Source organism: Phyllobates terribilis, unplaced genomic scaffold (assembly GCF_046119375.1).
Source record: "Phyllobates terribilis strain yellow unplaced genomic scaffold, ASM4611937v1 Scaffold_8__6_contigs__length_399053987, whole genome shotgun sequence".
Taxonomy (NCBI): Eukaryota; Metazoa; Chordata; class Amphibia; order Anura; family Dendrobatidae; genus Phyllobates; species Phyllobates terribilis.
Genome location: NW_027362768.1, coordinates 139,838,591 through 139,866,565, shown reverse-complemented (window position 1 = coordinate 139,866,565; position 27,975 = coordinate 139,838,591). Strand labels below are relative to the sequence as shown.

Sequence of the window (27,975 nt, the reverse complement as noted above, 5' to 3'; positions counted from 1 at the left end):
CCAGGCCGCCAAAGCATCCATGTCGTGGTGGCCAGATTCCGCCTCCACATGCGTAAAAGGCCCAATTTCAAGTGCAAGCAGTATGGTATTGAAGCCTGGTGGTGGGTGGGTGGCAGGCTGCACACTTACGCTTGCATTCCAAGAAAACAAAGCAGATGCTAACTTGTATCATTATCATCATGGTCTTCACCTTGGCACTCTCAACTCCCCTGATGGAGATGCCAGGGCCCACCGGAGGAGTCTGGTTCTCTGGTGGGCTTGTCCAATGCTGCCCTAAAGCAGGCCGGGCTAAGAAAAGTGTGTGGGGGGATGTTCCAAGGAGAAATAGGGGCGGCTGGGGACCGTGTGTGGACACCCGGCTGCGGGGCGGCTGGGGACGGAGTATGGACACCAGGCCGCCCCCTGGCGGCTGGGGACCTAGTGTGGACACCCGGCCGCCGGGCGGCTGGGGACTGGGGACTGAGTATGGATACCAGGCCGCTAACGCAGCCATGACGTGGTGGCCAGATTCCGCCTCCACATGCCTAAAAGGCCCAATTTCAAGTGCAAGCAAGCAGTATGGTATTGCAGCCTGGGGGTTGGTGGGTGGTTGGCTGCATATTTGCGCTTGCATTGCAAGGAATGGGGGAGGTACAATTGAACACTGCCCTGGGACAAGAACTTGCACGGGGATAGTTGCAAGTCTGCATCTTCTGATGCGGCAAGGATGACTTCTGATGGGCACACTTTTAGACAGTGACCTGGGCGTCAGAGATGCTTCCAGGGGTCTTCCCCATGCTGTTCCCATGTCTTTTCAGCACTGTATGCATGTGTCACACAGCACATGGCCAGATAAGGTTGTAAAATGTTAAAATGACATTTCCCAGTGAATGCATTTGTCACGGTTGAAAGCAATACAAATGTGCAAAAACGCATAAAAAATGCTACTTGTGAACATAGCCCAAGGTGTGGAGGAGTATTTTTTTTTTGGTTATTTATTTTACCTTATACACAAGTCTTTACCCTGGAAAGGAACTTCCTTAACATATTTCACAGGAAAGCAGTTTCAGTTTCGTTTTTGAACGTTTTATTGTGAGCCCTTAAAAGTGGCTTAATACCTCTGACCACGTTGTTGACATCAGTGACCTGGGGGTCAGAAATGCTTCCTGGGGTGATCCCCATACTGTCCCCATGTCATTTGAACACTGTCACTATCGTTTTGGGCACTTGTTAGGCTTTTAAAAGACTGCCGGGGGTGCCGCCGCAAAAATGCTTGGGTCTCCCATAGACTAACATTGGGCTCGTTGCTCGGGTCGAGCTCCCGAGTATCACGGCGAGCTCGGCCCGAGCTTCGAGCACCCGAGCATTTTAGTGCTCGCTCAACACTAGTCATCAGCTATCGAACATATACAGGGTGTCCATAAATAGGTGATGTCTTAAGAACAGAGAATTTAGTCACATATGCTTCCTTTCTGAGCTTCGAACCCGTGTCTATTTTCATTTCTTTTTTTTTGTCATACTGGTTATACTCTTAATTTTGCCTGATACTTTCTAGTTACATTTCCATTTGGTTCACCTTGCAATGTCCACAGTTCAGCAATTAAAGCCTTGAGTTAACCAAGATTTCTTGGTAAATACTTATGCTATTGCATAATTTTCAAAAATATCTTGGCAATGACAATTGGCTAAACAATCTGGTATTGTTCGTGATCCCCTATAAATGCAATATTTTAGCTTAACTGTACATGTTTTTTAAGTAACTGGCAAAGTAAACCTTGGCCAAATTCCTCCTTCATCTCTAGGGAAACAGCTAACATGTTTCAGATGTTGAAGGAACATATAGTGGTACTCATAGACGATCATGAGAGTGTTTCATGGGAGAACGAGTACGTAAATTTTTCTGAGTGAGGTGGGAGTCACTCTGCTTTGGCCTTGTCATATATATACAGAACTAGGATAACAAACTTACTTATGCTTTGCTCCTGGTGAAGTAAAGACTAGCTACAACTCTACTAATATCTATAAGTGGCTAAAAGCCTGTGGTATACAACTTTTTACCTCTATAAACGTTTCTCACTATGGTGTATATTATCTAATGCCTAAATTGCTAACCACTGTATTACTGACTAAGTAGTGTCTCATACTTTATATAAAAAAGTTGGTAACACCTGAGTCATATGTAAGCAGGAACTCAAGTGTCTACTGAACTACTAGGTCATCCAAGTGTCTTGTGGAGCCAAATGTTTGCTAAAAGATGTCTCCTTAGCAAAACTGAAAAAATGGTGCTACACACCTGTTGGTATAAGTGTAACGTGTAGGTGCACATTCACGCTGTGGCTAGTAACAGACAAAACCTTGGATGAAAACAATGAGCAAATACCCTGCAGAAGGTTAAAAAAATAACTAGTGATAGTACAAGTAATTAATATGGGGTACTTTGTTGACACTATTTTGATTAAAAGAGAGTAAAAGCCATCCCACCGCGACAAGGTGTACCCAATCAGGATAGTCCCTAGCTCTAGTATCTCACTTCCCTATGTGCCAGCAGGCCTCAAAATAGATGGGGGCAGAGACCTGACTGTTTTACTCCTGTTAGTGGGAAGCTAAATAGACAAAATGCACAAACCAAAAATGGGAGACCACGTGCATTGTGTACATATAGGGACATACCCTCCTTTTTGGCTGTACATCTTGTCTATTAAGCTTTCCACAGGCAGGTGTAAAATAGTCAGGTCTAGGTCCTGCTTTGACCCCATGTATTTTGAGGTCTGCTGGTACATAGCGAGTTGAGATACTAGAGTAGTTAGGGACCCTCCTGATTGGGGTACACCTTGTCATGGTGGGATGGTTTTTACGCTCTTTTGATCAAAATAGTGTCAAATAAGTACCCCCATGTACTAATGCTATTTATTTATTTTCTTTTACAGGGTATTTTCTTTTTTTTATCCTAGGTTTTAAACAGTGTCTCTTGTTGTCCGGTGCAGAAGAGAACTGTTGCCTGTACAGTCCATTTTCCATTATCTGAGCTTAATATTTATTTTTCTGCTCTTGCACCATTTCTGGTCACTGGAGAGGGAACAGTGATACTGGGGAGTCACAGTTTGCCATCTTTTTTGTGTCCTTTTACTTGTTATTGGAAGGCAATCATCTCTTCAGTTAACTTTTTTCACAGCTCTCTTGACATATTTATAAAATGTCATCAAATGTCATAATCAACAAACCCATAGCCATAGATAACATCAAATTTGCAATGGGGGTTGAATAATTTTGAATGCAATTGATAGTTATCAGGTTAGAAAGGTCTTTCCTAATATACATTGTGGTGGGAATCATAAAAGGAGCGAAACCTGGCGATAAGTTCTCTTAAGCTAGTTGGTTTACCGTACAATTATTGTACTTGTACAATGTGGTTAGACTGTTTATAGCAGTGTTATTAACATGGCTTTTCAGAAATATCTTAATAAGTTTGTTATAAATATACAGTATAGCTAAATGTTAATTTCCTCAAGTTCTTCATTCACAGAAAAGGCCACACACAGAAGCCTTTAGGAAGTGACATTTATCTCTATTTATTTTGGTGCAAACAGCTTATTAACGCGGCCACGAAAGTTGCATCTGTAGAAAAATAAAGATAACCTGTTTTTGTCTCGAATAAATATGTTACAATTGATCAGCCCTTTTCCTAGTGATATTTTTCCTTTCCCGCATCCAAGAACACAAGGTCAATTTTAATGAGTGGGATTATTGCATCAAATAACTCACATCCTCATCAAGAAGTCTTAGCAGGCCAGGTTACATGACATACGCAGGCAGGGCTGAACCAATTAGCGGCTTTGACATTTTCACTCACTGATTGTGGTTTTAGGACTACTCCATAAAGAATGCATTATTTTTATATCTTCTAAAATATTCTTCAGATTGGTCAAGGTATAATGAACTTGCTCGACACGTAAAGCCTTAGACCCAGAAGGTCAGCTGTGGTCATAGCAGAAGTATCATTAAAGTCTGAGCAATTACTCTGTTCTTATAGATGTATTGACAACCTTTCAAAAGACTGCAGAGTAAGCATTGCACCTTATTTTAGAGATCCGATGCTAATATTCCTTCGAGGTAGCTTAAGAAAGCCTCTAGGGCAGTATCATTTAATCACTTTTTCTACAGTTAAACACTCAAGAAAAATAATACCGCTGAAAAAGACCTTGTGATATCGGAAGACAGTAAACTAAAGTTTAGCAGCCAATGCCAGGCAGCTGCTGCCAAGGAAAATAAAATTATGGAATACATTAAAACAGGCATAGATTCACATGATAAGAGCATACTTTTGCCTCAATACAATTCACTGGTCAGGCCACACATAGAATACTGTGTACAATTTTGGCCCAAGTGTATAAAAGGACATAATACAGGTACAGAGAAGTGTGACTAAGTTTATTAAGGGAATGGGTGGACGGCAGTAACTTGACAGGTTATCAGAGATTACAGAGATTTTCCTAATGATATTTTTACACTGAAGCCTTCAATATTAAGGGGGCATCCACTATGTCCAAAGGAAGAAAAATTGTAATCGTCATCACAATAGGTGAGTCTTTACTGTACAAGAAGTAGTACTATTGAACTCTCTCCTACAACATGTTTTGATGGTTGATTCATTGGAAAGGGTCTAGAAGGACCTGGTTGCCTTCCTTAAAAAATATAACATGACTAGAGATGATATGAATTGATTCGAATGACACAGTCCATCAGTGACGTTAGTGATCTGTGGCAGGACGAGAGCATGTATAACACACTGCAATGATGACGATGAACCAAATCAGCTAATTAAAAGAACAGTCACATATAACTCTTGCCCATATTCTTTTTATTTATGCAAGATAAAGCACTGCCAAACAGTTTTATAACTTTAAGGAAAAAGCGACAAAAGTCATATAGCTGACAAGTTGCTGCTGGACATTATGCTGCAAATCTTATGCTGGATGACTCCCCATAAACAGCAACTAGGTATTGTCGTGAGTGCCACTTCCCAGAGCATTCTGGTTGCCTTACATTTCAGAAAAGTAACTCATACTCCCTGCATGTGGCATGTCCTGAACTCAATAGTGCCAAATTTCTTGAAGATTTAAACCCATTTGACGATGATGGTGGGCATGGCCAGTAATGTATCAGATCATTTTAATAACATTCTTATGTGGCAAAGAAAAAGCAGAATAGTCTAGCTGACCACCGCCTGATTTTCTATGTCACAAGCTGCTGGGAATCAATGCTGCATATGTTGAAACATTTGTATGTGCAGAAGATATCAGTGACTGATTATATCATGTGGCAGGTAAAAAATCTTGTGTTACTTTGAAATCCAGCATTGGCAAATGATAAATGATGCATGTTGCATACTGAATCCCTTCAAAGAGACTATTCTGTTTGTCAATAGGGAGAACTGTGGCATAAACAACATCATCCCACTCTTATTTATCTATTTAAGAGGTCATAGAGAAAAATCAGTAACTTGTACAATGCTCATTGCTGCCCTGGGGCTTATGGGGACCCTCAAAGTCAATGTTACATGCAGCAAGAGATGGAGGAGCATCAGGTGGATGTGGAGCATGACATTGATTTATCCAAGGAAAGGCAGAGGAAAAGCTTGACAGTCAAGAGTGAAATTGATGATGATCAATAGTTGCAGTGGGGTGGGGGAAAGTTAAAAAACAGAGCCATCGGTGGTGCTACTAAGCATGACAAGCTGTATGCTCGATTATTTGTGGGATGACAGGTGTATAATTACTCTTAAGCAAATTAATGACTACTGGATGGCCATGCGTTTAAACCATATGAAAGCAAAATGAGGGAATTTTTTTACGACATCCAAAACAGAGCCAATAGTCCCCTGCTGCTAAAACATGATCACAATATATGTGACATGAATGACCAGATGTTTTATCTGTACTGCACCAATCTGATATAATTCAGCAAACCGAGATGATTCAACTAAACAGCCAAGCCCAGTTAGACCTAGACTTTTGACATTTGTCAAAATGAATCGGGTATGGATCAGAGTTGAATTTCATTCAGCTGCAGCTGACGCCTATAATTAGATTAGACATGATATATTCTTGCCTCTCCATTGGGTTCTACACTGTTCTGCTTCTGTCAGGGCTGATGCCCCCTGCACAGTAATGCTTCTCCTGCCTGTCCATCATGTTATATCCATACTGCTATGCTGCTGCCAGGGCTACTGTAGCGTCGGCGTCCCTGCCTCCTGCTAGGCAGGGACACTGTTCCCCTCACCTCTCCACTCCGTGCCCGGCGTCCTCCTCCCGCTCTGCTGGCAGCGCGCGCTGCTTCTCGGCCACTGTGCTTAGGGCGCGCGCGCGCTCCCCCTCTCTTAAAGGGGCCGAGCGCCCCGTCCTAAGGAGTCCCCGGCCAATGGCCAGAGGACCTCACCATATATAAGGCACCTCCTCCAAAATGGAGGTGCCCGAGCAATGTTGTTGCAAAGCCTTCACTCTGCCTCAGCCCTCAGGTCCCGTTACCAGTTACCTGCCAGTCACCTGTCAGATTCCTGCTTGATACCTGCCTGATATCCGTTTACCTGCTTGCAAGCCTGCGGTCCGACGGTCTGCCTTCCGACACCTGTCAGTCTGTCTATGGACCAGCCTGCCCGCTCACCTGGGAGCGCTCATCTGCTACCTGCCTGCTAGCCTGCCTGGAGGCTCCGCCGTCACTTGCCGTGACCACCTGCCTGTCCAGAGACTCTTGTCTGCTCACCTGGGAGCGCTCATCTGCTACCTGCCTGCTAGCCTGCCTGGAGGCTCTGCCGTCACTTGCCGTGACCACCTGCCTGTCCAGAGACTCTTGTCTGCTCACCTGGGAGCGCTCATCTGCTACCTGCCTGCTAGCCTGCCTGGAGGCTCCGCCGTCACTTGCCGTGACCACCTGCCTGTCCAGAGACTCTTGCCTGCTCACCTGGGAGCGCTCACCTGCTACCTGCCTGCTAGCCTACCTGGAGGCTCTGCCGTCACTTGCCGTGACTACCTGCCTGTCCAGAGACTCTCGCCCGCTCACGTGGGAGCGCTCACCAGTCACCTGCCTGCTGTCCTTCTACCCAGAGACTGTCCCTGTCACTTGCCGTGAGTACCCGTCCTTCTACCCAGAGACTGTCCCTGTCACTTGCCGTGACTACCTGCCCTTTTACCCAGAGACTGTCCCTGTCACTTGCCGTGACTACCTGCCCATCTTCCCTGGGAGCCACCCGCTTCCTTACAAGGACCGCCCCCTTGTATAGTTGCTCAGAGGTTCCGCCTCCCAGACCCGTTACAGTTTGCTCGGGCCATGGAACCCGGTGGCACCCAAGCTCCCTCGCTCTCGGACCTATGTCATGAACTGTCCCGTCAGAGGTCCCAACAGGAGTCCATCCTGAGTCATCTGCGGAATGTCAACTCTCGCCTGGACACTCTGGCTGCTCCACCAGCAACCACCGCTAGTGTCATGACTTGCAGCCCGGCTGCGCCGCTGCCCACCAATACCATGGCATCCTGCCCTGGACCCCGGCTTTCTGCACCTCCTCGCTTCGGAGGCGACCCCGCTCAAGCTCGGGGCTTCATAAACCAATGCACCCTGCATTTTGAACTCCTGTCCCACCAGTTTATCTCCGACCGGGCCAAAGTAGCCTTCATCATGTCCCATCTCACGGGGGAGGCACTGGCTTGGCTAAATCCTCTATGGGAGAGAGGAGACCCCCTGGTGTCCAACTTGCCAGCCTTTCTCACGGCTTTCCGGAAAGTCTTCGACGAACCCGGACGGAAGACCTCATCCGCATCATCTCTGCTACGTCTCCATCAAGGAAATCTCACCGTGGGCCAATATGCCATACGGTTCCGTACCCTTGCTTCGGAGCTGGCCTGGGATAACGACGCCCTGGTGTCTGTCTTTTGGGAGGGTCTGTCCGGCCGTATTAAAGATGAACTCGCCGGTCGGGACATACCTACCACTCTCGATGACTTAATAACTCTTGCCACCCGGATTGACATCCGGTTCCAGGAACGCGCCAAAGAGGTCACCCGTGAGAGGAGGTTTCCACGTCTAGCCCCTACCTTTCAGAAACCTGTCCCTTCTCCTGCTACTCCCCAGGCGCACTCACCCGAGCCTATGCAGGTCGACCAGACCAAGATGGTCAAAACCCGTCAAGAGTTACGCCGTGCCGAGGGGAGCTGCTTCTACTGTGGCAGTAAGGAGCACTGGATCCATTCCTGCCCGGAGAGGCCGGGAAACGCCTGTGTCTAGGATCGCTCAGAGAGGTCGTCCTAGACAAGAGTAAACCCTCTCCATCCCTGTTGCTGTCGGTTTCTATCATCTGCGGGGAGAACCGTTATTTTGAACTAGCCCAACTTGACTCTGGAGCTGCCGAAAATCTCATTTCTCAGTCTCTGGTAGAGAAATACCGCATTCCCACCAAACCTCTAGCCGTACCCTTATCTGTCGCTGCCGTGGATGGGGGCCTCTTACCACATCCCATCCAACTCATCACCGAATCCATAACCCTGCAGGTGGGAATGCTGCACTCTGAGAGCATCTTCTTTCATGTTCTGCCTGGACTCTCTCACGCTCTATTGCTAGGCCTACCTTGGCTTCAGAAACATGCACCCGTGCTTGATTGGCAGACCGGAGAGGTCCTTCGCTGGGGACAGGACTGCCATAAGACTTGTTTAGTTCCCGTCCATCCTGTCCGTCCTTCTCCTACTCCAGCCAATCTACCTGGTCTTCCGGCTCCTTATTGGTCGTATGCGGACGTCTTTAATAAAAAGGAGGCAGAGACATTACCCCCTCATAGACCATACGACTGCCCAATTGACCTGATGCCCGGCGCTACTCCTCCCCGTGGGCGCATTTACCCTTTGTCCGCTGCTGAGACCCGATCCATGTCAGAATATATTGAGGAGAATCTGGCCCGGGGATTCATCCGGAAATCTACTTCCCCGGCGGGAGCAGGCTTCTTCTTCGTCAAAAAGAAGGATGGCTCACTCCGTCCCTGTATAGACTATAGAGGCCTTAACCAGATCACGGTGAAGAATAAATACCCCCTTCCGCTCATTCCGGAATTATTTGACCGTCTGAGGGGGGCTAGAATCTTCACCAAGCTGGACCTCCGTGGGGCGTATAACCTGGTCCGTATCCGTCAGGGAGATGAATGGAAGACGGCATTCAACACCCGGGACGACCACTATGAATACCTGGTAATGCCCTTTGGTCTCTGTAACGCTCCCGCCGTCTTTCAAGAGTTGGTCAATGACATCTTCCGGGACCTTCTCTACTCCTGTGTAGTGGTGTACCTGGACGACATCTTGGTCTTCTCTCCGGATCTCCCCACACACCAGAGGGATGTTCGTCAGGTTCTGCTCAGGCTCAGGCAGAACCACCTCTACGCTAAATATGAGAAGTGCCTCTTTGAGCAGACCTCGCTTCCGTTTTTGGGCTACATAATTTCTCAGACCGGCCTACGAATGGATCCTGAGAAACTGTCTGCCATCGAGAAGTGGCCTCGACCAGAGGGGTTGAAGGCTATTCAGCAGTTCCTGGGCTTCGCCAACTACTACCGCCTCTTCATACCGCACTTCTCTTCCCGGACTGCCCCAATCTCTGCGCTCACCCGTAAGGGCACTAATCCCAGAGAATGGCCGCCCGAAGCTGAGGAAGCCTTTCTTTCCTTAAAACAGGCTTTCTCTTCCGCCCCGGTGCTGCATCGGCCGGACGGCGACAAGCAATTCTTCCTGGAAGTTGACGCCTCCTCCTCTGGAGCGGTACTTACCCAAAAATCGTCTTCCGGGAGAATGGTAACTTGCGGCTTCTTCTCCAAACTCTTCTCCTCTTCCGAGCGCAACTATTCTATAGGAGACTGAGAATTGTTGGCCATTAAGCTGGCATTGGAGGAGTGGCGTTACCTGCTCGAGGGAGCTCTTCACCCGGTAATAATTTACACGGACCACAAGAACTTGGCTTACCTCCAGAGTGCCCAGAGACTTAACCCGCGCCAAGCCCGGTGGTCCTTGTTTTTTGCTCGCTTTGATTTTGTTCTTCATTTTCGCCCTGCTGACAAAAACATCAAAGCTGACACCTTGTCCCGATCCTTCCTGGTGTCTGATCTTGAGGAGGAACCTAAACACATCATCGATCCCGCCAGAGTAATGCAGGTGGCCCCCGTGAGTCTAAATCGTCTCCCTCCCAGTAAGACGTTCGTAACGGTACCTGATCGGGAGAAGATCCTACACTGGGGTCACTCGTCTAAGCTTGCTGGCCATGCCGGTCAGAAAAAGACCCTCCAGCTTATCACCCGGCACTACTGGTGGCCTACCCTGCACAAGGACGTAATAGACTTTGCTTCTGCCTGTGTGTCCTGCGCCCGCAACAAGGTTCCGAGACACCTGCCAGCCGGTCGCCTCCTTCCTCTTCCAGTACCTGCTGCCCCCTGGCAGCATATAGCTATGGACTTCATAACAGATCTCCCTGTCTCTGCCGGTTGTACGGTCATTTGGGTGGTCGCTGACCGCTTTTCCAAAATGGCTCATTTAATTCCCCTGCCAGGCCTCCCGTCTGCACCCGAGCTGGCTAAAGACTTTATCCGCCACATCTTCCGTCTCCATGGCCTGCCCCTCCACATCGTGTCAGATCGTGGGGTTCAGTTCACCTCACGCTTCTGGAGAGCCACATGTAAGCTGCTAGATGTCACCCTGGACTTCTCCTCCGCATACCACCCACAGTCCAATGGACAGGTGGAGCGGATCAATCAGATCCTGACCAGTTACCTCCGGCACTTCGTTAATGCCCACCATTCAGACTGGGTGGATCTCCTGCCTTGGGCCGAATTCTCTTACAATAATCACGAGAGCGAATCTTCCTCCAAGTCCCCGTTTTTTGTAGTCTTCGGTCAGCATCCTCGGATCCCATTTCCCGTCTCCACCTCGGTGGACAATCCGGCTGCGGAATCTCTCGTTAGCAAATTTTCCTCCATTTAGGAGAGTACCCGATCCGGACTCCTTCAGTCGTCCGAGCGGATGAAAAAACACGCTGACAAAAAACGCCTGGATCCTCCACAATTCCGTCCTGGAGATAAAGTCTGGCTCTCGTCCAAGTATGTCCGGCTCAAGATTCCTTCCTACAAGTTAGGGCCTCGGTTCATTGGCCCACTAGAAGTTATCAAACAAATCAACCCAGTGGCCTATAAATTGAAACTCCCGGCCAACTTGCGGATCCCTAACTCCTTCCATGTATCTCTCCTCAAACCCGTGGTACTTAACTCTTTTTCCAAGTCTACAGGTACACCTCCTGCTCCGGTTTCCGCTGAAAACGAGTTTGAGGTAGAGAACATTCTGGCCACCAAAAGGGTAAGAGGAAAAACCTTTTTTCTGGTAGATTGGAAGGGGTTTGGTCCTGAGGAGAGAACGTGGGAGCCCCGGGAGAACATCCATGCCCCTCTCATCCTTGATAAATTTCTGTCTGGCCTAAAAAAGGGGGGGCCTAAAGGGGGGGGTACTGTAGCGTCGGCGTCCCTGCCTCCTGCTAGGCAGGGACGCTGTTCCCCTCACCTCTCCACTCCACTCCGTGCCCGGCGTCCTCCTCCTGCTCTGCTGGCAGCGCGCGCTGCTTCCCGGCCACGGTGCTTTGGCGCGAGCGCGCGCTCCCCCTCTCTTAAAGGGGCCGCGCGCGCCGTCCTAAGGAGTACCCGGCCAATGGCCGGAGGACCTCACCATATATAAGGCACCTCCTCCAAAATGGAGGTGCCCGAGCAATGTTGTTGCAAAGCCTTCACTCTGCTTCAGCCCTCAGGTACCGTTACCAGTTACCTGCCAGTCACCTGTCAGATTCCTGCTTGATACCTGCCTGATATCCGTTTACCTGCTTGCAAGCCTGCGGTCCGACGGTCTGCCTTCCGACACCTGTCAGTCTGTCTATGGACCAGCCTGCCCGCTCACCTGGGAGCGCTCATCTGCTACCTGCCTGCTAGCCTGCCTAGAGGCTCCGCCGTCACTTGCCGTGACCACCTGCCTGTCCAGAGACTCTTGTCTGCTCACCTGGGAGCGCTCATCTGCTACCTGCCTGCTAGCCTGCCTGGAGGCTCCGCCGTCACTTGCCGTGACCACCTGCCTGTCCAGAGACTCTTGTCTGCTCACCTGGGAGCGCTCATCTGCTACCTGCCTGCTAGCCTACCTGGAGGCTCCGCCGTCACTTGCAGTGACCACCTGCCTGTCCAGAGACTCTTGCCTGCTCCCCTGGGAGCGCTCACCTGCTACCTGCCTGCTAGCCTACCTGGAGGCTCTGCCGTCACTTGCCGTGACCACCTGCCTGTCCAGAGACTCTCGCCCGCTCACCTGGGAGCGCTCACCAGTCACCTGCCTGCTGTCCTTCTACCCAGAGACTGTCCCTGTCACTTGCCGTGAGTACCCGTCCTTCTACCCAGAGACAGTCCCTGTCACTTGCCGTGACTACCTGCCCTTTTACCCAGAGACTGTCCCTGTCACTTGCCGTGACTACCTGCCCGTCTTCCCTGGGAGCCACCCGCTTCCTTACAAGGACCGCCCCCTTGTATAGTTGCTCAGAGGTTCCGCCTCCCAGACCCGTTACAGCTACGATAGCTATACACTTCTCTTGCTTGTCCATTGTGTTCTATAACTAAACAATATTGATGATTGAAACGATACACTGTTCGGGTAAATAAACCTGACATTGCTTCCACAAAAGAGATAATTTTTGCTCAGCTTTTAGAAGCCATTGCTTCTTCACTTTCAAAACAGCAACCCTGTCCCTGCTTCCAAAAAGAGGATATTTGATAAAAAGCCATTATTTCTTCATTTTGCAAATGGCAAACCTGTAGCTGATCTTAAAATAATAGGGCTAATTTTTGTAAAGCTTGTTAAGAAGACATAGCGTCTTCTCTTTCTAAACATAAAACCTTCTGCTGATATCAAAATATGCACACACCTCCGGAAGAAACTTAACAGCGAAACGGCGTAGGGGTCTTGAGAGGTAAATGCTGAAATCATGGTCAGTCTGTAGCTATTTTTCTAACAGGCACTTAAACTATCTTATGTCAGTAAGCAGCTGTCTGTCTTCGATCTGTTCAATGGAATAGGGTAATATGGGTATTTATTTCTAAATAGAAATTAAGCACCTACCACTTCATAATTATTTACTGATTGAATGTCGGATTCCGTATCCTTTATTCTATATTAACTGACCGATTACTGCACAATTTGCACTTTGTTAAATTTGTTTGCATATGTTCATAGTACTAATTAAATATATATCATGTGAACAAGGTGGTTTAGTTAATTGCTATATGTTCATGCCAAATGAGATATGACCAAGCTATATATTGCATCTCTCTTTCCTGGATGTTCCCTGTCATTTTCTTATCCCTGTTTTTTATTATAAATATTGAATAAAAGTACATATTTTTAATTTAAACTAGAGTCTCCGTCATCCTGTGGGTTTGAAATAAACAACCACATTGGATTAAGTATATAGTGATATTCTCACAGTGTCTAGTGTTGTTTGGAATTTTCTTGGACTTGATGAATAATGATATCAAAATAGGTATAATTTTTGGATGGCTTAATAAAAAGCTTTAGTTTCTTAATTTAAGAAACAATAAAGGTTTTGATTGTTCTTGGACCACGGCTTATCAAAAAGGCTCTGTGTATACCACCTGTGTGTAAACACCAGGACGGCAGACATTTGTCCTCAAAAAGGGATAATTTTTGGAGTAATTTTACAATTTATAAAGTCTAACAATTCTATTAGTGCAGTGTGTTGTTAAATGGTCTGTTGGTTACCACCAGTTACCATCTGTTTAGGCATAGCTAGACTGGTTGAGGTCACTTTGACTTCTTTACAGCTGTGTTTGCTTCCTAGGGTTAAACAGGGTTTAATACAGTCTTAGGAGACCTCCGAGGTAATTGTGATTCATGCCGAATCGATTAGCTAAGAGTTAAATTTTTGAGAAAAATTTCACAAAGCTGGAGAATTCAAATTTCAAAAGATTCAATCCTCTCAACTAACTATCTATTTTTAGCTATCAGACAGTTTAAGGGTAAAAAATACTGTACTTTTCACTAAACTGGGCACAAAATGTGCAGAGACCCAAGTTTTTAAGACATTTTCATAAAGAATCACTGATTTACACAAAGTTCAATGGTCTGTTGGGAAATGAAAGTCATGATAATAGCTGACTTTACCTTGGGAGATGATGGGTTGGTTGAGTCTAACATGGTACATTACAGATCGTACGGTCCAGTGCTGGATTAAAGGATAACCTGTTACCTCGCTAAAGTTGACCATGCCTGTAAGAAAGGAAAGTTATATTTTTTTAGATTTTTTAAAAATGTATCATACATATAATATTGTCGTTTCTGCTAATTGTTAACAATGTTATACAGTTACCATCACACATCTGATATCCATTTATCTATCTATTTATCTATCTGTCTATCAATTTCAGATCTATTTATCTATTGATGTATCTGTCTATTTATCTATCTATACCAGGGGTCTTCAAACTTTTTAAACAGGGGGCCAGTTCACGGTCCCTCAGACCATTGGAGGGCCGGAATATAGTTTTTAAAAAAAACTATGAACAAATTCCTATGCACACTTCACATATCTTATTTTGTAGTAAAAAAAACAATACAGAAACAAATACAATATTTAAAATGAAGAACAAGTAAAGTTAACTCAACCGGTATTTCAATAGGTAGGTAACTGTACCCAATGGGCAGCATAGGTCCTCAATAGGCAGGTAAATGTACCCAATAGGCAGCATACGTCCCCAATAGACAGGTAAATGTCCCCAATAGGCAGGTAAATGTCCCAAATAGGCAGCATAGGTCCCTAATAGGCAGGTAAATGTCCCCAATAGGCAGCATAGGTTCCTAATATGCAAGTAAATGTCCCCAATAGGCAGGTAAATGTTCCCAATAGGCAGCATAGGTCCCCAATAGGCAGATAAATGTCCCAAATAGGCAGGTAAATGTCCCAAATAGGCAGCATAGGTCCCCAATAGACAGGTAAATATCCCCAATAGGCAAGTAAATGTCCCCAATAGGCAGGTAAATGTCCCCAATAGGCAGCATAGGTCCTCAATAGGCAGGCTGTTTCCCCCTTATTATGCCCCATGCAGGATTTCCCTTTCTCCCACCATATAATGCCCCATGCAGGATTTCCCTTTCTCCCACCATATAATGCCCCGTGCAAGATATCACTCCCCTGTCTTTATAATGCTCCATTCAGGATGTCACCCCCCCATATAATGCCACATGCAGGATGTCACCCCTAATATTATGTCCCATGCCTCCATACATTAAAAAAAAAAAAAAAATCCAATACTCACCTCCCTCCTTGCCTGCTGCCGCTACTCTACTCTGGTCTGGACTCCAGCGTCTCCGGCGTTGTCCCGCTCTGCGCTGCCTGTGACGGCACTTGGGAGGGCGCGGTGTAAAGACGTCACCGCACCCTCTGACCTGAGACGTCACAGGGAGCGCAGACCAGGAAGATAGCGGATCTGCAGAGGCATGAGGAGAGGTAAGTATCGGGCTGCCGGGGCTCTGAGAAAGCGGGGGGAAGGGCGGGCGCTGACACCGCTCCCCTCTGCCCACAGCCCGGCGGGCCGGATAAAAATCCTCCGCGGGCCGCATGTGGCCCGCGGGCCACAGTTTGAGGACCCCTGTGTATTTTCAGAGCAATTATAAACTTTCAAGTATTGAGATTTGTGCAATTTTTTTGGTGCAAAAACATTTTTTTTGGAGATATATTCGCGAAGCGAGCGAATTTGAATTTCTAGAGATCCACTCATCTCTAATAGATATATATATATATATATATATATACAAAGAAAAATAATTAGATAGTCAAATAGATACATGTGAGATAAATAGAATTTTCTAGTTGTGTGATTTGAGTGTCAGAAGGACTGAACTAGAAAGATGGATATCTATCAGCCGTCAAAGATTCATTTGGAAGAACAGTATTTTTATGTCGCACACTTTATGCATGACAATGGAAATATGCCAGTCCACTGTCAGCTCCTGGATCATGGAGATAAGCAAATAAATCAGGTACCTTGACACGAGGACAGGGATAATGTGCTCTATCAAATAACAGGAGATGAAACAATGCTTAATTTAGAAATTGCAAGTCACTGTACATAAAAATGACTGAAACAAAATGAACTGTCTGAAATCCCGAGACGTGATGGATGAAGGCTCCGATAATATTTATATACCTGCTCAGGAAAGTTGTGGTTTTCATAGAGCTTAATCTGTATTTATCAGCATCATATGTGTTGCGACTGACAGATTGATGCAGCGAGAATGAAAAGGGCTGAGTTTAAGGCTGCGTGCCCACTATGCGTTTTTCAAGCGTTTTTGCCGCGGAATTTCCGCAGCGAAAACGCTTAAAAAACTCTTCGTAATACGTGCCCCATGGTCCCCAATGATAATCCGCATGTGCTGTGCACATGCTGCGGAAATTTCCGCTGCGGATTATCATTGCGGAACAATACGCAGCATGTCCATTAATTTTGCGGACACGCAGCGTAATCGCCGCCATTGACTTGCATTGGACCGCGTGACATCCGCATCACTGCATCTGCACATGCGGATATTAAGCGATTCAATGTGCGGTTGGTACCCGGGTCTGGAGAAGAGGAGACTCTCATCCAGACCCGGGTACCATAGTACCTGTAAAAAAATAATTTAAAATAAAAAATAAAGATTATACTCACCTTCCGATGGCTCCCGGTCTCCACAGTGATGCGTACGGTGTGTTGAGCAGCTCGCGGTGGTGTGAGGACCTGACATGACGTCATTGAGTCATGTGACAGGTCACGTGACCGCTGACGTCGGCGGTCGCATTACCTGTCACATGACTCAATGACGTCATCGCAGGTCCTTCACACCACCGCGCGACATCAGGGAGACTGGACGGAGCGGAGAAGGAGACTGCGTGCCATCGGAAGGTAAGTATAATCTTTATTTTTTATTTTTCACCATTCTTTTTTTTTAACTATTACTTGGTCACACTACTATAAATCCATGCCGGTTGCATGGATTTATATAGTGTGACCAAGTTGTCAAGCACTTTTCCAAGTGATGCTAAAATCGCTTGGAAAAGCGCTTGATAACCCGCATGCAGAAATGCATGTGAAGAACACTTGACAAACGCTTCTACCTGGCAGGAAAAATTCATGTAAAATCCGCATGTGTTTTTCCTGCCAGGGAGAAGCGTAAAAAATATGCAGCATTCCTGCATCGTGGGCACTGAGCCTAAAGGAACAAGCATTTAATGAAGTTGCCTCACCAGCAGATCAGAAGTTTATAGAGTTTGATTCCCACATACACATTGAGAAATCAAACATGAAAAAATGCAATATTTGGCAACATGTTTTTATTAAAGACACCCATTAACAGATATCACGACAGCCACTCTTTTTGTTCATTATGGGACTCATCAGTTTGCTGCATAAATTCTGTTTTTCTGATTCTATAGCGAAAGAGAAAAATTTCATTCTTGAATTTTTTTCTATCACAAATGTGATACATGAAAGTGAAAAACTTGAAAAATTCCAATTGTCAACAAAAGCTTTACTTAGAATAAAACCTAAAAAAAAAACAAAGTTGAACTTTAGTTAACCCCAATATTTTAATATTAGAGATGAGCAAATCTCTCAAAATTCATTTTGGGCAGATTTGCTTGAATTCAGCTAGCAGATTCGATTAAGACCAAATAAATTTGGGATGTATGTCACCCCTTCTGCCCCACGTGGCAAAGTGAGCCCAATCACAGGCTTCAGACCTCAACCTCATGCGGGGGTCAACAAACATCATGATGTGTGCAGCTCCCCCCACTTGATTGTGTGGGGTCAATCACAGCCCTCAGACTGGTCAAGTGTTGATAGAACAGAAGACTGGGGAGCTGCGATAGCAGCAGAGGCAATCGAGGTGGCATAGGACCAAGAGATGAAAGGTGAGTAGAAATTTTCTTTAAATTATTTGCTTCTCAGCCTTCAAAAGATTCCAGCAAATAACAGTCAACCGGTCACAATTTTGCAAATTGAATCTAAAAAAAATTGGATTTTGGAGAATCTGAATTTTTGTGGGAAATTTGTAAGAAATTTGTTTCCATATAAATCGATTCACCCATTTCTACTTACTATTTCACTGTTAGGAAATGGCTGGGGGAACAATTAAAATGCAATAGGGTGTTATCCAAATAACAGTGTTTAGGCAAAAGTCAGTATTGCTCACTTGATGTGGCTGTGTGAAACACAACCCTGTAAAACGCATCAAATAGGGATCTCAGCTGCTGCAGAAATGAAATATTTTAGAATTGTGGGTAAGCTGCACTACTGGTGTTACAGTGGGTACGAAAAGTATTCAGACCCCTTTAAATGTTTCACTCTTTGTTTCATTGGTGAATTCTAAAAAGCTATTTTTTTCTTCTCATTAAAGTACACTCTGCACCCCATCTTGGCTGAAAAAAAACAGAAATGTAGAAATTTTTGCAAATTTATTAAAAAGGAAAAACTGAAATATCACATGGTCATAAGTATTCAGACCCTTTGCTCAGTATTGAGTAGATGCACCCTTTTGAGCTTGTACAGCCATGAGTCTTCTTGGGAATGATGCAACAAGTTTTTCACACCTGGATTTGGGGATCCTCTGTTATTCTTCCTTGCAGATCCTCTCCAGTTCCGTCAGGTTGGATGGTGAATGTTGGTGGACAGCCATTTTCAGGTCTCTCCAGAGATGCTCAATTGGGTTTAGATCAGAGCTCTGGCTGGGCCAGTCAAGAATGGTCACAGAGTTGTTCTGAAGCCACTTCTTTGTTATTTTAGCTGCGTGCTTAGGGTCATTGTCTTGATGGAAGGTGAACCTTCGGCCAAGTCTGAGGTCCAGAGCACTCTGGAAGATGTTTTCATCCAGGATACCTCTGTACTTGGCCGCATTCATGTTTTCTTCAATTGCAACCAGTCGTCCTGTCCCTGCAGCTGAAAAACACCCCCATAGCATGATGCTGCCACCACCATGTTTCACTGTTGGGATTGTAAAAAAAATGAATTTTTTAGAATTTACCAAATGGCTGCAATGAAACAAAGAGTGAAAAATTTAAAGGGGTCTGAATACTTTCCGTACCCACTGTATATCCAATAAGGAATCAAATCAAAGAGAGGGAATGAGTGCAGTTTATTCTCTACGCATTTCAAATTACTTCAGGAGAACTTCAGAGATCTGATGTGCTCCTGAAGCAGTAAGAATACTTTGAAACACATAGAGAATAAATCGCACTGATGCCCCCTCTTGATTCGATTCCTTATTGGATATAAAACCAGCAGCGCAGTTACCCACAATTTCCGAATACTATTTCATAGTGGCATAGCTAAGAGGAGACTTACAAGGTAAGCGTTTTGGGTGATGGATGCCGGCATGGCACTCTTGGTATTTGGATACAGGACTTTTGAAGTAAACTGCATCTATGACTCTGGTGAAGTAAAGTCTAGCCTTTACTCACCCAGGTCAACTTGCATAAGCTCACAAAGCCAAGATGTGAGGAGTTGTTTAGTGAAGCCCCCATACTATAAAGTTGCTAAGGCTATCCAACACATCTCCATAGGCTGTGCATGTATGGCATAGCTGATCCACGAAACATACTCTAAGTGAATGGGGCTATGCTTCAATACCAAACACAACCCATGGGCAAGAGTGATGAATTCTTAGAAATGCATATTAGTTATATAATATGTCTAATATTTCTTTATCTATCACACCTATCCCATCTATTCTGTGGTTATCATTAAAAATCCTGGATTTCTCTATAGCAGTCAAGTAGCTGAAGCTGACAATTTATTGTACCATAAATGTTTTTGTGTGCCAGCACAAGTATAACTCCAAGGACATCTGGCCCTAAAGCCTTGGAGGTCTCTTCTGTCTCAAAAGAACATACTGGTATTATAAATGGTAGGTGAGGAATAGAATTGACCAAAAAGATTCATCGATAGTCCACGGCCAAAACACTGCGAACTAATTCCTCTCTGCTGGCATCCTCGGTGCTTCTTCTGATTAGTAGTCTCAACTTAATGTCATTGTTGCATCACATGCATTACGTCACGCAGTGACGACTAATCAGAAGAGTAGGAGAAGGTTCATAGGGCTGTGTTCTGGTAGCATTGGACTACCGATATGGCCACTGGACCAAGCTTCTATGAATCTTTTTGCTTTACTGTAGTAAGGAGTCCTGTGGAATTGCAGTTCAGGAGCTTCAATTTATGTCTCCACATTATGGCCAGATACTGTATAAGCCTAGTTTTGCCCCCCCGAAGAAATTTAATTTTGGCTGACTGGTATTTCCATTTCCAATCTGATTTTTTGCAATGGATTAGTAGAAATGTGATAATCTTGGGGATGGGTGGTGTGTTTCTAATAAAATGATTTACGCAAATTTTGTAGCATAAAACTCACATATTTTGGCACAGAACATGCTTGTGGTAAACATTGCTTTTCTCCACGTAGTGAGAGAAATAATAACTTTAAGATAGATGTAGGTGGTACTGGATCAAGCCACAGTAGGTCAGATAGATATACTATAATTTCCACCATTGCCAGTGTGTGTGAGCATGCTCCTATATACGGTTGCTTGCATGTCATCTTATACTCCAGCTCATTTTTGGGGGCTTTTGCTTTAGGTTCTTGTACTCAGTACAAACAAGGGCTTGGCCTCCCTTTCTTTGAGCTGGGCATTATATTTATATAGCTTCCAATGGCTGGGTGTCCACAGTCAAGCTCAGGTCCTGTTCTGCCCTTATTCAAATTGAAGTTTGACACATTGTAAGGTTTTAATATTACAGATAATATAGGCCCGTCCCGATTTGGGTACACTTTGTCGTGGTGGGATTGCTTTTAGGCATTTTTTAAAATCAAAAACAGCATTTAATAAGTACCCAGTGTTATTTGTATGTACCATTACTTTTTACTTACTTACAGCTGGGTTTTTGCTTAGTTTGTTTCTATTTTAGGTTTTGTCTGCTCATACCAAGCATACATTTTTATTCTTGGTGCATGGATAGCATAACTTGCACCAAATTGATTATGAGCAATGCATCTCTTTATAAATTTGTTGCATTTTAATTAAACTAATCTTGATTTAAAACTTCTATATGAAATGCTGGTTTTAATAAATTTCTCTAATATTTCAACAATGGGTATAGCCTTAATTAGTCCCTAGGGTAGCATCTTGCAGGGCTTTCTCATGTAACAGCGTTGAGAGCATACCCAGAATGGTGGCTCAGTGGTTAGCGCTGTTGTTTGCAGCGCTGGGGACCTGGGTTCCAATCCTCCTGAGGACAACATCTGCAAGGTGTTTGTGTTTTCACCCTGTGTTTGAGTGGGTTTCCTCCAGTTTCTCCCACATTCCAGATTTAAAAGTAAGTGAAATAATGGTGTAGGTATTGTGTTATTGGCACAATGTGAGTCTTCTGATACCTACGGATGGACATTTGGATCATAAGGTTTACCTAATTATTGAGTTGTCCAAGTTCATTCCTTCATGGCAGCTGTTTACCCTATAGCCAAAGGACACTTTCAACATGCACCATGACACAAGGGTTGTATAATCAGAGATTTGTTCCAAGAAAATGAATTTTCCATGCGTCCCTGGTGCTTATAATCCCCAGATTTGGGACAAGGAGGAGCTTCTTTTGGGGTGAGGTACAACAGACTGTCCAGAGCATGTTGGTATCTTCATCTATTTTGCAGCAACTGCAAGAAGTTGTCCTATCCGCATTTCCCAATAGTCCTGCAAAACGATTTCAACATCTACTGGAATCTCTGCCACTATAAATTGCTGCTGTCATGAAGGCCAAAAAAGGTCCAATATATTACTCTATGGGAGTCTTTATTATTGCGGCCATTCAGTGTTGATGATAAATGGTAGCGTGGTGCAACCTGAAGCTTCAAGGTTAAAATACAACAGGACCCCACATATACCTTGTGTCATTTTGAATGTCTGAAAACAGTGTGATATACTTCATTGTATGCAGTGTTACAGAGGTTTTCTGAGAGAATATGCTTACTTAGGTGTAGCACCCTGAGGATTCGGCTGCTACAGGGGTATTGCACCTCAAGCCAGAGGTGTGATATTCTACTCCCGGGTAAGGATGGAGTGTGGAACTGAGCTCAGAAGGCTGCATGCACTACACACATCCCATTTCCGGAGGGCAGACCAACGGTACTCCCACTTAGAAATGTGCAGGTACGACCGAGTCTGTCCTTGGCTGGAGTGGGAGGGGGGTGGTACATCCCAGTAGTGTAGGGGCAGATAGGGGGAGCAGCCTGGGTAAAGTTAGGAGCTCATTGGGTGCTGGTCACCTGAGCTCACACATAGAGGGAGTATTTAAGGTGGGCACCATCTAAGATCAGGGTCAGTCAGCCACAGTCAGTCTGTGAGAAGTCAGAGAGACATCAGTCTTTGCAGAGGAGTGGAAGAGAGCAGAGGAGCAGAGCAGCCCCAGAGCAAGAGTGAGAGAGGAGAAAGAAAGACCCAGAGGGGGAGAAAGAAGGAACTCTGAGAACCCAAATACAATCACAGGGTGAAGAGTTGGCAACAGGGTACCGGATCCCAAACTGGTGGGGGCTACAGCATACCTCAGCCAGAGACTGGAGGCCGTGGGCAGCATCTGCCACGGCCACCCACCATATCCACCCGGAAGGCAGACCACGCATAGGGTCAGGGAACCCAGAGTCAAGGGTTACCAACAGAAGGCCCGAGGGAGCCGGACATAGGTGGATCCCTGGTGGGGAAGGCCAGAGACGAGGACAGGACAGAAAGGGAGCTCAGAACCACGCTCCAGGACTACTTGGGAGTTGGCCGAGTCCAGGACCTGGTGGACGCAGCACGGCTCGGGTGGTCACTCAAGGCCGGAGTGACCGGAACATCTGCAGTAAGTAAAGAACCCTGAACTGCACAACCCGACTCTGACTCTCATTACCATCCTCACTGCACTTCCACAACCACCATCCTCTGCACCTGACCCCCTGAGGCTATACCCCTCCCGTTGGGGGTTATACTACCTAAGCTGCACAAACACCATCAGCCTCAGCGGACCCTGCTGCAGCGGCGGCCGTATTGACCGCAATTCAACGGGTGGCGTAGTCGACATAAAGAACTTTAGTAACATCAGTAAGGACTGCCACACACTGAGTTTGACACCCTGGGCACGGACCGGGTCACAGCCACTCGGAGACTACAACCCCCATCTGATCCGGCTCCGGGTATCCCCAACAACACTGGCCCAGGGGGCGCGTCAACTTTGGCGTAGACGGCAGGATAACGTGCCCGCAACAACCGGGTACTGAGTGCCTGAAGAAAAGTTCACCGTTACCTCAAAAAGAAGTCTCCTGCCGATTCCGGAGGGTCCCCGCCATCGGGCCCCATCACAGGTCGTCTCCCGCCGGTTGTCCGCCATTTGCGGCTTTTTCCCGCCATCCATGGAGTTTCCCGCCACTGGGAGACGATTCCCGCCATTTCCGAAGATTTCCCGCCTTGGGGGAGCGGACGCCATTATGGGCGTGCCAGAGGGTGGCAAGAGGCCACCTCCCATCGTGGGCCAGGTCGAAGAATGGCGCCAAAAGCGGAAACCGCGCCCACCAACAGAGACTGTGATGCTGGAAGTGTCCATCAGCGTAAGAGAACTGCCCCTGGAACTGAAGTTGCCCCGGGACCACCCTCGATGTGGGCGGAGACAGAACAAGAGAGCAAAGATGGGTGCCGCTTGGAGCAGTCTGGAGAGAGCGCACCCGGAGACAAGAAGCCTGGAGCAGAGTCCAGAAAGAGCCTACCCGGAGATGGAGGGAGAGCCAGGCAGCACCGACCCAGTGGTCAGGAGCCTGATGCGGGCCGCCACTCCAGGCAGCACCGACCCAGCGGTCAGGAGCCTGATGCGGGCCGCCACTCCAGGCAGCACCGACCCAGTGGTCAGGAGCCTGTTGCCGGTCGCCACTCCAGAAGGCCTGCTGGAGACAACGAGAGGAGAGCAGAGCAGCACCGACCCGTTGGTCAGGAGCCTGCTAGAAGCAACAACCCCACTAGGCTTAGTGGAGGTCCTGGCACAGCTCCCCCGAGATCGGGAGTGTGCACAGACTGCGCTGGAGGGCCTCGCACGGAGGATGGCCCGGGTGCAGCGAGAGACGTTGGCGGAGTGGAGCCGAGAGATGGCCCAGCAGACCGAAACTCGTCAGCGGAGCACGCCACCCGAGACGAGGAGACAGACCGCCTCTGAGGATGGCGCAGGAGGACTGAAGGCCGGAGACGGCGCCGAGAAGGGAGCCGAACGAAAGGAGGCAGGTAAAGGGGACGTCTCTACCCCAAACCGGGAAACCGCGCACCTGCCCCAGCTCCCCGTCGCAGAGCCCGAAGTACCCCCTGCCGTGCCCGTAACCGCAACGTCACCGCCACAGACTAGGCCTCAACCGGAAGCCGCAGCCGCGACCCCTGTGACGTCACACGCCTCGACCCCGAGCGTGACCAAGCAGGAAGTACCACCAGCCTGGTCGCAGGGCCTAGTACCCCCGGGCGCCGCAATACCAACAGCGCCCCCTACCTCCGCGGAGCCACCAGCCTGGTCGCAGGGCCAAGTAGCCCAGGGCGCCGCCGTCCTTACGGTGCCCTTCACTTTCCAGGTGCCCCAGGCCTGGCCGCAAGGCCTGGGCAACCCGGGCGCCACCACCACCGCGCCCATAAAACCAAGAGTGCCGCATCTGGGAGAAGATCTGTTCGCCCAACATACGTGCCCGGATGGGCAGCCCTTCATATGGCCACCGGAGTTTCACCATCCTCGACTCCGGAAAGAGAGACCCCTAGACGAACCGCTGATCCCGGCTCCAAAGCCCATAAAGAGGATCTCGCCCCCGCTAGAGGAGGCACAGTTTGAGTGGGACCCCACCGGAGAAGATCTCATGGGGTTCACTCAGGAGACCCGGGCAGCTGCAGCGGAGCGTGCAGAGTGCTGCCGGCAGCAGCTCGAGGTCTTTGAGAGGGAGCGGAGAGAGAGGCGGGTCCGGGAACAACAAGCCCAAATAAAGAGCGCGGAGCAGAAGAGCCGGGCCAGGAGGAGTCCCCGTGCAGCTCATGGTCCCCCTTCCACCGGGACTGTGATCAAGTTTAATATGCAGCACGGGTGGGGCTTCATCCGAGATCACCGCACCCCAGGTGACGTCTTCGTGACAAGAAGAGACGTTGAGTCCCACCTACCGGAGGGACACAGAGGTCGTGACCTTTATATAGGGGACGAGGTCACCTTCACCCGGCACAAGTGTGCCAAAGGACCCTACGCCCTCCATGTGCATCGCCTGACGGAGGAGGAGCTGCGGTGTGAAGAGGAGCAAGAGGACCCGGACAGGTCTGAAGCTAAAGTTAATCACAAAGAAAGAGCAGGAGGACGTCGTCGTTGAGTACAGCAGAGTAGAAGCTGTATATAGTTGCCCGTCGGGGCACAGTGAACCGTTGCTGCTAATATAGTCCCCGTTGAGACCAGAGAACTGAACTGTTAACCCCGTGTGTCCCTATTCCCACTGACCGAGGACTGAGAGCGGTCATCCCTTTCCTAATACCTGGCCGAGGACTGAGAGCGGCCATATCCCTTTGTATATAGTTGCGCTTCCTAAAGCGCCCCCTACCGGTTTTATAGGAAACCGTGTTTCTTCAAGAGACTGTCGCACTTTACCCGGTCACAAGTTGCACCGTGACCGGAGGTACCAGAAGACAAGAGTGTTATTTATGAAAAGTTTTATATGAAAAGTTTTATATGATGTTTTATTATGTTGTTTATGAAAAAAAATTGTATGTTTTGGTGTTTTTTATATCTTACAGCCCGAGGACGTGCTGTGATTTACCAGGGGGGAATGTAGCACCCTGAGGATTCGGCTGCTACAGGGGTATTGCACCTCAAGCCAGAGGTGTGATATTCTACTCCCGGGTAAGGATGGAGTGTGGAACTGAGCTCAGAAGGCTGCATGCACTACACACATCCCATTTCCGGAGGGCAGACCAACGGTACTCCCACTTAGAAATGTGCAGGTACAACCGAGTCTGTCCTTGGCTGGAGTGGGAGGGGGGTGGTACATCCCAGTAGTGTAGGGGCAGATAGGGGAGCAGCCTGGGTAAAGTTAGGAGCTCATTGGGTGCTGGTCACCTGAGCTCACACATAGAGGGAGTATTTAAGGTGGGCACCATCTAAGATCAGGGTCAGTCAGCCACAGTCAGTCTGTGAGAAGTCAGAGAGACATCAGTCTTTGCAGAGGAGTGGAAGAGAGCAGAGGAGCAGAGCAGCCCCAGAGCAAGAGTGAGAGAGGAGAAAGAAAGACCCAGAGGGGGAGAAAGAAGGAACTCTGAGAACCCAAATACAATCACAGGGTGAAGAGTTGGCAACAGGGTACCGGATCCCAAACTGGTGGGGGCTACAGCATACCTCAGCCAGAGACCGGAGGCCGTGGGCAGCATCTGCCACGGCCACCCACCATATCCACCCGGAAGGCAGACCACGCATAGGGTCAGGGAACCCAGAGTCAAGGGTTACCAACAGAAGGCCCGAGGGAGCCGGACATAGGTGGATCCCTGGTGGGGAAGGCCAGAGACGAGGACAGGACAGAAAGGGAGCTCAGAACCACGCTCCAGAACTACTTGGGGGTTGGCCGAGTCCAGGACCTGGTGGACGCAGCACGGCTCGGGTGGTCACTCAAGGCCGGAGTGACCGGAACATCTGCAGTAAGTAAAGAACCCTGAACTGCACAACCCGACTCTGACTCTCATTACCTTCCTCACTGCACTTCCACAACCACCATCCTCTGCACCTGACCCCCTGAGGCTATACCCCTCCCGTTGGGGGTTATACTACCTAAGCTGCACAAACACCATCAGCCTCAGCGGACCCTGCTGCAGCGGCGGCCGTATTGACCGCAATTCAACGGGTGGCGTAGTCGACATAAAGAACTTTAGTAACATCAGTAAGGACTGCCACACACTGAGTTTGACACCCTGGGCACGGACCGGGTCACAGCCACTCGGAGACTACAACCCCCATCTGATCCGGCTCCGGGTATCCCCAACAACACTGGCCCAGGGGGCGCGTCATAGGCACCAAAGGAAAACAGTGCTAACGGGCATGTAATGCCCACAAGTATTTTTCTGTACAATTTTTGTGTAAATGGTATTGCTGTGTGAAAGAAACTTTAACTATAAAAAAGGAACTTTTATTTCAATGTTTTTTTGGATTCCCCAGTTTCTCAGTTTACAGGACTAGCCAACACAAAAATGGTTGTTATGTTGTCTTTTTTAGCACTAGACTTTTTCCCTTCACCCTGTTCTCTATGCTGACTATAAGCTATTCCTAAACCCAAGTCAATGGAAAAATAGAATTAGACTTATTGGTAATTCGGTTTCTAAGACCCTCCACGACAGCACCAACAGGAGGTTGCCTCCCCATCCTAATTAGGGACAGGAAACATAGGAGGTTAAATAGCCCTCCCCTTCCCTCCATCCTCAGTGTTTACCAACGACCACACAGTATGAATGCTTGAATTATTTATTAACACCAAAGAATTTTAAATGAACATAAAGTTTCATGGAAGGGAAATTACCCGTGCTGTCGTGGAGGGTCTTAGAAACCAAATTACTGGTAAGTCTAATTCTATTTTCTCTAATCCCCTCCATGACAACACAAACAGGAGTAATACCAAAGAATATCGTTAGGGAGGGACTATAGCCTGCAGAACTTTTCTGCCAAAGGTTAAATTTTTTACTGACATCAAATCTAATCTGTAATGCTTGGTAAAGGTATGGACCGAGGACCAGGTGGCAGCTTTGCAGATCTGCTCGATGGAAGCGCTGGCCCTTTCAGCCCATGAGGCTGACATGGCTCTGGTGGAATGAGCTTTTAGCGACACTGGAGGAGGCAGGTCTTGATATTTA

General features: G+C 47.4%; 1 protein-coding gene across 8 annotated transcripts in view; it reads right to left on the bottom strand.

Annotated features, from left to right (window-relative positions):
• Nucleotides 1-27,975, bottom strand: part of ASTN1 (astrotactin 1) — a 651,398-nt gene that overhangs the window by 77,183 nt on the left and 546,240 nt on the right. For all 8 annotated transcript variants that reach the window (XM_073643365.1, XM_073643361.1, XM_073643368.1 and 5 more), the window contains one exon: nucleotides 14,199-14,303. In XM_073643365.1, the coding sequence (XP_073499466.1) occupies nucleotides 14,199-14,303 (105 nt within the window). The remainder of the gene's footprint in view (nucleotides 1-14,198; nucleotides 14,304-27,975) is intronic.